This window comes from Mandrillus leucophaeus, unplaced genomic scaffold (assembly GCF_000951045.1).
Source record: "Mandrillus leucophaeus isolate KB7577 unplaced genomic scaffold, Mleu.le_1.0 Scaffold286, whole genome shotgun sequence".
Classification (NCBI taxonomy): Eukaryota; Metazoa; Chordata; class Mammalia; order Primates; family Cercopithecidae; genus Mandrillus; species Mandrillus leucophaeus.
In genome coordinates, this window is record NW_012102987.1 from 1,065,403 (window position 1) to 1,076,903 (window position 11,501).

The following is an 11,501-nucleotide window of genomic DNA, read 5'->3' on the forward strand; positions in this document are numbered from 1 at the left end:
TCTCGCCCAAAAATTTCTTACTTGTCCCTTTGCAGTCAAGATTTGTCCTGTTCTGATTTCTGTCATCATAGATTCATTTTGCTTGAACTTCACATATATACTTATGTATGTATATATTCTTTGTGTCTGGCTTCTTTTTCTCCACATACTATTTTTAAGAATTCATTCATGTTATTGAATGTACCTATAGTTCATTTCTTTTTATTGTTTGGTATTCCATTAAATGAACATGTCACAATTTATTCATTTTCCTGTTGACTTTTGGATGTCTTATAATTTGGAACTCTTATGAATTAAGGTGCTTTGAACATTACTCTATGTGCATTTCTGAAGATGACATACATTTTCATTTCTTTTGAGTAAAAATACCTAATTTTACCCAAAATTGCCGGGTCACATGATAACCATGTGTTAAACTTTAAAATAAACTGCCAAATAGTTTTCCCTAAATAGTTGTACCATTTTATGTTCCCGTAAACAGCATATGAAAGTAGATTCTTAAAAAGCTTTAAAATGTAAAACTTAGACCAGCAGCATATAGAGCTTTAATGAGAATATTATTTAGTATTATACCTAATGAAAATATTTCTTATAATCCTTAATTAGTAATTAGGTCTAATTAAGTTCTGGAGGAAGATGCCTGGAAAGACAATATATGTAAAATATCTGCTGAATTTAATATAAATTTAGTCATTTATTTTTTGGGAGCCAATAATGCATTTGGAAGAAATTAGAGCCCTTTAAAGAATGCGTGTTCTTGGCACACTCCCTCTGGGCTGTTACGCCTCACTTCTCTCTCGCTCTCTGAGCCCCGTGCCTCCACGTCTCCCTTCTGGAGACACAGCCTCGCCAACCCACAGCTCACACCGGCTGGCGGGGAAACAAACAAGAAACGGGGAGAAGTTACAGAGGCAGCTTGGTCTGTGAAACCTGGGAAGGACTTGCCTGAAAGGGGACATTTAAGTTGAGGAGGATGAGTGGAAATGGCCTAGGTGAGGAGGGTGGAAGAAGTTCCCAGGAGAAGTTCAGTGTGAGAGGGGAGTGCGGGGCAAGGCCAGAGCTGGGCCTAGGAGGTGGTTGCTCTTCTGGAGAGCTGGGAAGCCGGGAGTGACATGATCAGGTGTGCGTGTATAGGACAGTCCCCTGGCTGTGGTGTGACTGATAGGATGGAGGTAAGGAGGGGCTATTTTAAAGGAGTCCAGGAGTAAAATAGTGTCAAGGAATAGGAAGAGAATGGGCAGACTGGAGATAGGAGGGCCTCTGCGATGGACTGGATGAAGGGTGATGGCTGTGAGAAGGTCGGCTTCCGGATACCATTCAGCAAACACAAGTGGAGGATCAGGTTTGAGGACAAAAATCACAAGTTCATTTTTGTATTTGTGGAGACTGAAGGTGTTTGAGCTATCCTGAGGGACCATTGTGTAGTGACTGAATAGATAGGGCTGCTGGGGGGTGCCCCTGTGAGGGGAAGGTCAGATGCACAAAGAGTTGGGGGTGGAGGGGAGCCTGCGGAGACCCGGGAGTGGCCGGAGAAAGGGGAGGCAGATGTGCAGGGTTCAGGAAGCCCACGCAAGAGCCAGTGCCACCGCCAGCAAACATTGCCTGGAGGCCATACCTGCATCAGGCGCTTGGAGCAGCCTGTGTCCCGGTGATAGTGAAGTACAGTCGGTACTGCAGCGTGAGGGGCCAGGTGAACTGAGGTAAAGGGCCACCTTCATACAAACTGGGCTTCTGGCCGGTAGAGACCCAGGCTGTGAGGAGAGGGAGGCCTACCCCGCACACTTCGTGAGAGGATGCCTGCTGTCATCTTCTTCACGTAAATTCGATAAGTTGTCGTTACAAAACCTATGTTTGAAAATAAATCGCCAGGAAAAACACAAATTAATGGCAATACTACATAATTTTAATATATAAAAATAGTTTTAAGTTACTGTAGATTTCAAATTCTTAACTTTTACATCTATTCCCAAAGCAGGCAGCTTGATATGACTGCTCGTGGAGTTTATGCCCCAGAAGATGTGTACAGGTTCCTGCCGACTAGTGTAGGGGAATCACGGACACTCAAAGTCAATCTGCGAAATAATTCTTTTATTACACACTCGGTAAGTTGGAAATATTACTATGGCTTTTGGAAAAATAAATGCATTCAACTCAGATAACAAACATTTTCCTGATGATTCTACAGACTATATTTAAGTTGTAGTAATGAGGTAATTTTTAAAAATGCAATCTAAGGCCAGGTGCAGTGACTGACACCTGTAATTCAGGACTTTGGGAGGCCAAGGCAGGGGGATTGTTTGAGCCCAGGAGTTTGAGACCAACCTGGGCAATATAGTAAGACTCCATCTCTACCAAAAAAAAAAAAAAATTAACAGGGCATGGTGGCACGTACCTGTAGTCCCAGCTACTTGGGTGGGGGCTGAGATGAGAGGATCGCTTTAGCCTGGGAGGGTGAGGCTGCAGTGAGCCATGATTGTGCCACTGCACTTCAGCCAGGGTGACAGAGCAAGACCCTGCTCCCATCCCCCCCAGAATTCCTTAATGTTGTATTTGAAAATAAACCCACTGGAAGTTCATCACCCTTTACTTGAAAATCAAAAATTTGTTTTTATATTTTAATTTTTAACTTTTTCTTTTTCTTCTGTACTGTTATACACACATATTTCTGGACAGCCTTTACTTTAGTTAAAACTAGATTAAATTCATGTTAAAATTTTCTTAAATATGTTTTCATTGCATTAACATTTGTTGTCCTACCTAATTTTGTGGCAATACCTAAATTTACGAAATGTATCTGTAATAAATAAATGCATGGTATGCTTATATATGCTAAAAGATCTAATTTTCATAACTTTATAAGTGTTTTCCATTAAATTCCAGCTGAAGTTTTTGAGTCCCAGAGAGCCATTCTATGTCAAACATTCCAAGTACTCTCTGAGGTAAGTATATCGCAGATCACAGGGTTCTCATCAGCGATGCAGGACTTTTGTTTCTTGGGAGTTGGGGCTTGTGAGGTCTCCTCTGCTGCAGGTCCTCCAGATTCCTCACCAGCACCGAACAGCATTAATCAAATGAGTGTTCGCAAGTAGAAACAGAGAAAAGCAGCCTGCAGGGGACAGCCCCGACCGTCCGTGGTGCACTTAGCAGTGCCGCAGGGCACAGCATTTGGGCTGGTGTGACTCCTCCCACCCAGGATTTGCAGCCACGTAAATCTTAGAGCTGTAATCATCTTAAGATTGACTTTTAGAGTAATTCCTGTTTCAAATGTTATTTCACTGGTACGCTGAGAGTCAAGGACTTAGATTTTCATTAATTGGGACAAAAACCTTTCCAGGTTAATTGGGAAAACTTTTATTGTGTTTTTCAGTTGCCATTCTTCAGACACCGCTTACTATTCTTAATCAGGGCCTCATTTTCTTATCATCCTTGCTAATTTTCTTTTCTATATGATGCACGTTTAGGTTGAACTCTCGAACTGGGTTGTCATTGTTATTTAGAACTTAATAGTAGGGTTCTGTTGGACTTAATGCTGAAGAATAATTTTAATTTCATCTTTGAATCTTTTAAGTCATTTAATTATTGTAAAGTCTCTCATTTTAGCATTAGGAGACTATTCCAGAAACATGTTCTATTCTATGAAAATTTGGACCACTCTGCAATCATTCTAGGCCTGCCATTTATTCACTTACTAAGACCAGTGGTGCTCTACAATTGAAGCTCACTCACAGCCCTGGATACTGGAAAGATGGCTTGATTGAAGACTGTTCCTTCTACCTTACTCTTTCTTTTTATTCTTTTATCTCTCACACCACCTCTTCCTTCTATGGACTATAAAATATTTTAATATGCTTGAGGGCTAAACCCTTCCTTTCGCTCCCAGGAGACTGAAGGCACAAACTATAGATTTTAGTTCTGAAAATTCAACAATGAATATATCTAAAAATTATAAACTTGATAAACTCTTTGGCCTCAATTTCCTTATTTGTAAAATGGAGATGCCAATGCTAGCTACTGACAGCATAGAATTGTGAGGAATGTAAGAGATGTGGTAATAATGCCCAGACATAGCAAGTGTCAGTGTCAATATCTTCATCATCATCATCATCATCATCATCATCATCAAATCTCCCCTGTAGGTGACCTTGGCTGGCAGGATGCATCAACGCTCACTCTACAGAGTTTGATAGAACCTCATTTTATTATCAGTGTGTCTTCATTTAATCCCTGTGACAACTACATACAAGAGAAAGGCCCAAGTTTAAAAATCAGCCAAATTCAAGTTTTCCAACTTCTGTTCTCCAAGTTCTCCTCTCTTTTTTTTTTTTTTGAGACGCAGTCTCGCGCTGTGTCGCCCAGGCTGGAGTGCAGTGGCGCGATCTCGGCTCACCGCAAGCTCCGCCTCCCAGGTTCATGCCATTCTCCTGCCTCAGCCTCCTGAGTAGCTAGGACTACAGGCGTCCGCCACCACGCCTGGCTAGTTTTTTGTATTTTTAGTAGAGACGGGGTTTCACCGTGTTAGCCAGGATGGTCTCGATCTCTTGACCTCGTGATCCGCCCGTCTCGGCCTCCCAAAGTGCTGGGATTACAGGCTTGAGCCACCGCGCCCGGCCAGTTCTCCTCTCATAGTAGTCTGTGGATCTCTCCAGTTATTGTAGGCTGCCCCAATTGATTTGAGACTAGTGAGTGATGCTCTAGTGTGTGTAATAATAGGTTGGAACTACTAACATACATGGTAGCACGACTGCAGAGGCAATTAGTTTATTCAGAAAAAGATCATTTAAATTTCTAATTGTTGTAACTATTTTTAGTAACTGAGTACAAATAGATACTGAATAAATTATCCTGAACACTGTTATTATCTAAACTCAAATTTTATCATAACTGCATTATTCATTCTGCTTCCTCAGATTGGGTCACATCCCACATCTTCACCAGCAAAATGTTTTGCAGGGTATATTTTTGAACATGCAGTGGATCAGTGGAATACTTCTGTAGAAACTGGCATACATCTGTCACAAATTGGAAGGACTTTAGATTTTTATTTCAAGGAGCTCCTCTTACCTTAAAAAATATTTTTTTAGGCCGGGTGCGGTTGCTCACACCTGTAATCCCAGTACTTTGGGAGGCCGAGGCAGGCGGGTCACGTGAGGTCAGGAGTTTGGACCAGCCTGGCCAACATAATGAAACCCCATCTCCACTAAAACTACAAAAATTAGCCACACAGGGTGGCAGGCGCCTGTAATCCCAGCTACTTGGGAGGCTGAGGCGGGAGAATAGCTTGAACCTGGGAGGCGGTTGTTGTAGTGAGCTGAGATCTCGCCACTGTACTCCAGCCTGGGCAACAAGAGTGAAACTCTGTCTCAAAAATAAATAAATAAATAAATAAAATATTTTTCAAAGCTTCTAAACAAAGTTTCATTAAAAAAATTATCTTGAATAGTACCAACTTTAAAAAAAGAATATTTACATATACCCCATCCTCATCTGTAGTTTTGATAAAGCATCATTATTTAAAATAACTTGTTAAATTGCAGCTTTATGTCACTGTTCTCCATTTTATGGCTAGGTATGAGGCAGTCAAAACTTCCCTGCAGTTAAGCATTCATTTTCCAACTTCCATTATTGAATACGTCGTCATTTCAGATTCTTTTTTGATGTTATATGCTTTGCTTAATTTGCCTTCACAGATTTTTTTTAAAGAATTGCTTTTCTGCCAAAATTTGTGGGCCAATTCAGATTTGACTCTTTGCAGAGAAAGAACCTAAACCTATTTCATCACAATAGTGCTACAGATGGCGGAGTCTATTTCTGACATGGAGTGTAGGGACAAGACCAGCCGAGTGGGAATCAGACAAGGGGATTTTTGAAAGATGCCTAGAACATTTTTAATGAGAAGCTCAAATTTATAAATGAGATGACATTTTGCTTAGCTTCAACTTGTTTTCTATAAACCACTTTTGAGAGATGAAATGTGTTCCTTGCTGGTCATGTAAAAGTAGACATTTTTGTGGACGTCAACTTGTAGACTTGCCGTCTCAGTGCTTGAAATTAAGAGTCACAGATTACAGCACTGCCTTCCTGTGCAGCCTGTGTCATGTTAATGGCATCAGAAGGAACTTAGAAACATGAGAAACTATTTTTAAATTAAGCAAAATTTGGACAGTTCAATTAAGTTAGCACTTAAAATAGTATCGCAAGGTGCATAGTTTGTACTCTGAACATATTTAAATCTTTTTAAACTTTGATGCTTTGAAGATAAATTTGAATGAAATAATTTTATACTTTATTAGTGGCAGACACTTAAGTTACTCCGATTATGGTGAGTTTCCAGAAAATCTTCACCGATACTATCACTATGGGGCTATAGGGTAAATGCATGATAGTATCGATTTCAGCAATAGCTTTAATAGCAGCAGCTCATTGTAAATTTGGTAAAGTATGAGTAAGGAAATCGTGTCTATGAAGTACTAATTCTGTGATCTGTTTAACCAGATGAACTAAACTCTGGGTTACAGGAAACTTTTTAAGTAAATTTTAGGCAAAGAAAGGTGGAAACACTGGCTCCTTTATAACAGAGAATGGCCTGTGTTGACCTTGGAGAAGCAGCAGGACAGTAGAGGCAGATGCCACAGGAACCCCAGTGACAGTTCTTACCACAGAACTGAAGTCATAGGCACTTACGGCATTGTGTGCTGTTGTATTTGTCCCAAGCACGAGACACTGTGACTTTAGACAAAGGCTTACAAAACATAATTGCCAGATGAGAGCAACAGTTAGCTTGCCTTGGCAGTGGAACAAAATCTGTGTTCTTAAAGCCCTGAGAAGCAATTCCCAGCCTTTCGTTAATCACAGTTTTCATTTGTTAGATCACCCTGTGCTCTATGACACCATTAACTACACATTTCCAAAGTAATAATAGGAATATAGTCATCTGTAGGGTACAGGAGATACTTACTTACAAAGAAGCACTTTTTCCAAGGCCCCGGGAGCCGTGGGGCTGCTCTCTGTAAGCCCCGGCACTAGCCCGGGAAAGTGGCTGTTCCTCGTAGGCTGTCAACTGGTTCCAGCTGAAGGAGGCAGAAGAGTTCCCCCAAGAAGGCACAGGGGTTTTGCCCAGTGCGGAGGTCGGTAAGCACGAATGTATGATAGATTGTAAGTAAGGTAATAGGGAAAAGGAAACATTGCTAACAGGTTTTTTTTGTAAGGGTTCTTTTTTGAGGGTTCTAAGTGATCTCTTTCTTATCTTTTTTAAAAGAATTTGTTTATGTTTCTACTTAGTCCCAAAAAGCATCTTTCTCTTAACCTATTGTTTCATGCACATCTAATCCCAGCTGAGGTGTGGTAGCTAATAGGTTTCTCCTCAACTGTGCCCTCGTGTCCTTGCACAGTGCAAGGTGCACAATCCTGGCAGACCTTGCCTGTCATTTGAGAGAGAAGGACAGTTCCTAGAAAAGTGACAAGCCAAGGAACAGAGTTATCATTGAGCTGCAGTGACTTCTCACCCATGTGTGGGAACAAATTTTATTACCTTTTTCAGTTTCTTTGATAATGGTGTTACCTTGCATGTGCTAATGTACTGGCTTTTTTTTTCTGTAGAAAGTGTTCCTTTAAAAAAATGTTTCGGGCCGGGCATGGTGGCTCACGCGTGTGATCCCAGCATTTTGGGGGAGGCCAAGACGGGCGGCTCATCTGAGGTCAGGAGTTCAAGATCAGCTTGGCCAACATGTGAAACTCTGCCTCTACTAAAAATACAAAAAGTAGGCCAGATGCGGTGGCTCACACCTGTAATCCCAGCACTTTGGGAGGTCGAGGAGGGCAGATCATGAGGTCAAGAGATCAAGACCATCCTGGCCAACATGGTGAAACCCTGTCTCTACTAAAAATACAAAAATTAGCTGGGCGTGGTGGCGGGCGCCTGTAGTCCCAGCTACTCAGGAAGCTGAGGCAGAAGAATTGCTTGAACCCAGGAGGCAGAGGTTGCAGTGAGCCGAGATTGTGCCACTGCACTCCAGCCTGGCAACAGAGCGAGACTCCGTCTCAAAAAAAAAAAAAAAAAGTAACCAGACCTGGTGACGTATGCCTGTAGTCCCAGCTGCTCAGGAGGTTGAGTCAGGAGATTGGCTTGAACCAGGGAAACAGGTTGCAGTGAGCTGAGATTGCGCCACTGCACTCCAGCTTGGGCGACAGAGCAAGAATCCATCTGAAAAAAAAATGTTTTGAAAGAAAAGAAAGAAGTGTAGTTGCTAGAATTTGTAAGTTCCACTAAGCCCTTTCCACGTAGATGGGGCCTGCAGGGAGCTGGGGGCTGGGTGTGCACAGCCTGATGGCCTCTCTGCCCCCTAGATGTGTTTCTGCTCTGTGTGCCTTTGCAGGTAAATCCATCATAGCGGGAGAGAGGGTCTGAACTAGACCTCCCCACTGGGTTCAGAGGACTTTCCCGCTACCTTTTCCCGTGTGTGTGTGTGTGTGTGTGTGTGTGTGTGTGTGTGTGTGTGCGTGCGCGCGCGCGCGCGTGTGTGGAGATTAAATTAGTTCTTAATGATAGTACTACAAAGTACTTTTTAAAGTACATCCATCTTGCTGGGAGTGTTCTATAGCTGTATTAAATGTTGTAGTTCTTTCTAAATTGCATTCCAGTTTATTCCGTGTATCTGTAAATCTAAAGCAGATGATATATTTTAATCACAGTAGACTTAAATTTTCAGTTTAATATAGAACAGTTCTATATTCTGTGATGAAATTTGTTAATAATGAGTTCTTCCAGAGATTTGTTTTGGGATATTTTATTATTTTTAGTAATTCATACGTTATAATGCCTCTTAAATAGGCAAATGGTACTATATATATCCAAGTATTGACCGCCAACATGAAACAGAAAATTGTCGCTAATGCCATGGGCCAGATTAGATTTTTTTTAAAAAAGTACGTTATCTTTGACATGGTAAAACAAAGTGTAATGCATTTGGGAAAAATAACCCAGCCTTTAAATAAAAATATAGAAAGATATACATACACACCTTTGCGCTATATAGATATATTTAAGAACATACGTTATCTGTATTATCAGTTATATCCAGGAAAAGGCTTTGAAATACTGAAGCTGTTTTCTAAACCTCGTGCCCGGTGTACTCTTGTGCACCCAAGAGCCGACACTGCTGGGTTTTTCAGGACAGATGCTGGAAACCGAAACGTACATCACTTCTGGTTGCCCGGCTTTAAAACACACAGCTCTGAGACAAGACTAAGGGGTGAAGTTCCTTCCCCTGAGCTCAGAATGTCCACTTAAAAACGGCTAAGCCTTGAGGTTGATGGCATCACATGGGCTGTGTGTCATACGTGTGTAGCCTCATTCACACTGTGAGTAACTTGTTAAATTGCATATTTTGAGGTGTATTTTGAAGCTCTTAGGACATAGTTTTAGGGACAAAAGCAAACCCCCCAGAATACTATTTTTAACCATAGGGCACTCATTACCTGCCTCTATATACTGTAATCTGAAAGTAAAGTTTCTAGAATATTTTTGATGAAAGTTTCGAGCCGGGCGTGGTGGCTCACGCCTGTAATCCTAGCACTTTGGGAGACCAAGGCGGGCGGATCACTTTAGGCCAGGAGTTTGAAATCAGCCTGGCCGACATGGTGAAACCCCGCCTCTACTAAAAACACAAACGTTAGCTGGGCGCGGTGGCGGGTGCCTGTAATCCCAGCTACTCAGGAGGCTGAGGCAGGAGAATTGCTTGAACCCGGGAGGCCGAAGTGGGGTGTCATTGCACCCCAGCCTGGGCGTCAGGAGTGAAACTACGTCTCAAAAAAAAAAAAAGTTTCGTATGAATTTTAGAGCAAAACCTGCACAGCCCATTAATGATAGGGTTGGGACAAGTTGTTTTAATCTTTCCAGTACAATATGCTATCTGGACTGAGTAAAACGGGCAATTAGGGTGTTCCCGAACCCTTTCTTAGGTAGATAGCTTTTGCAGGCAGAATATAAAACTGTATATATGATAGTTTAGACATCTTATTTTCCTTTTTGTATATTAATAGTTGCTGGATAGCCAGGAATATATACGTATGTAATGCTGTTTTAATCCAATTTTAGATTTTTCTCTCCTTTGTGTCATTTTCTCGTTAAATAATAGCATCAAAGAAATTATAAATACATTTAAGCTGAATGTGGCTTGACCGAGCTCTTTCGTCAACACCTGAGCCAGGCGCTGTGCTGCCTGGGACAGGGTTGCAGGTACTGTCACGACATGCCGCTGTCATGTGCCTCTCTCTTTCCAGAGCCCAGCATTACATCAACATGCCCGTGCAGTTCAAACCGAAGTCCGCAGGCAAATTTGAAGCTTTGCTTGTCATTCAAACAGATGAAGGCAAGAGTATTGCTATTCGACTGATTGGTGAAGCTCTTGGAAAAAATTAACTAGAATACATTTTTGTGTAAAGTAAATTACATAAGTTGTATTTTGTTAACTTTATCTTTCTACACTACAATTATGCTTTTGTATATATATTTTGTATGATAATTGGATATCTATAATTGTAGGTTTTTTTTTTACAAGCTAATACTGAAGACTTGACTGAAATATCATGTATCTAGCCTACAGTATTGTACTTAACTTTTACAGGTGAGAAGAGAGTTCTCTGTTTGCACTGATTATGATATTCTGAATAAATATGGAATATATTTTAATGTATATCCAGAAGTTTTTCAGTAAGCTTGTCTTTTCCTATAATGTCATACAGAAATTAAATATCACTTTATTCTGTTATTTTCAAGCTTCTGTGTCTGTTCTGTGATTTTTATCCTCCATCGCACAGTTTCCTTTCTCCTAAGAAATTCCTTCTCTGTTCCACTTTCAGCCAGTTGCCCAAAGTAGAAAGGACAGTTTGCCTTTCAAGCAGGTGGTTATTTTACCGAGAGGGGAAGCCTTCCTAGTCTGTGCAGACACAGTGAAGAGGTTCCCACGTTGGTATCTTGAGTCTACATCTCCTCTGACCTCACATACTGTATGTAAAGCTGGACAGGACAACTGCTACAGAAGCTGGTACAGATGGGGTAGGTTCCAGTGGGACGCAGGGAGGGAAACAGCAGGCCCCGAGAGCTGTCTGTGGTAGGCTTGAGGTCGAGGCGGTGACATGGTTTTTTGTTTTTTGTTTTTTGTTTTTGAGACGGAGTCACGCTTTGTCCCCCAGGCTGCAGTGCAGTGACGTGATCTCGGCTCACTGCAAGCTCCGCCTTCCGGGTTCACGCCATTCTCCTGCCTCAGCCTCCGGAGTAGCTGAGACTACAGGTGCCCGCCACCGCGCCCGGCTAGTTTCTTGTATTTTTAGTAGAGACGGGGTTTCACCACGTTAGCCAGGCCGGTCTCGATCTCCTGACCTCGTGATCCGCCCGTCCCGGCCTCCCAAAGTGCTGGGATTCCAGGCGTGAGCCGCCGCGCCCGGCCAGTGACACGGTTTTACCTAGGAGGGACGTAGCTATTAATTGCTCTTCTCACCGTTAT

General features: G+C 41.9%; 1 protein-coding gene across 1 annotated transcript in view; it reads left to right on the plus strand.

The window, feature by feature from the left end:
• The window catches only part of CEP192 (centrosomal protein 192kDa), a 156,496-nt gene extending 145,796 nt beyond the window's left edge, over window positions 1-10,700 (plus strand). Inside the window, exons 41-43 of the mRNA XM_011985552.1 lie at window positions 1,976-2,102; window positions 2,881-2,939; window positions 10,279-10,700. Coding sequence (XP_011840942.1) covers window positions 1,976-2,102; window positions 2,881-2,939; window positions 10,279-10,417 — 325 coding nt within the window. The 3' untranslated portion in view covers window positions 10,418-10,700. The remainder of the gene's footprint in view (window positions 1-1,975; window positions 2,103-2,880; window positions 2,940-10,278) is intronic.
• The last annotated feature ends 801 nt before the right edge of the window (window positions 10,701-11,501 follow it).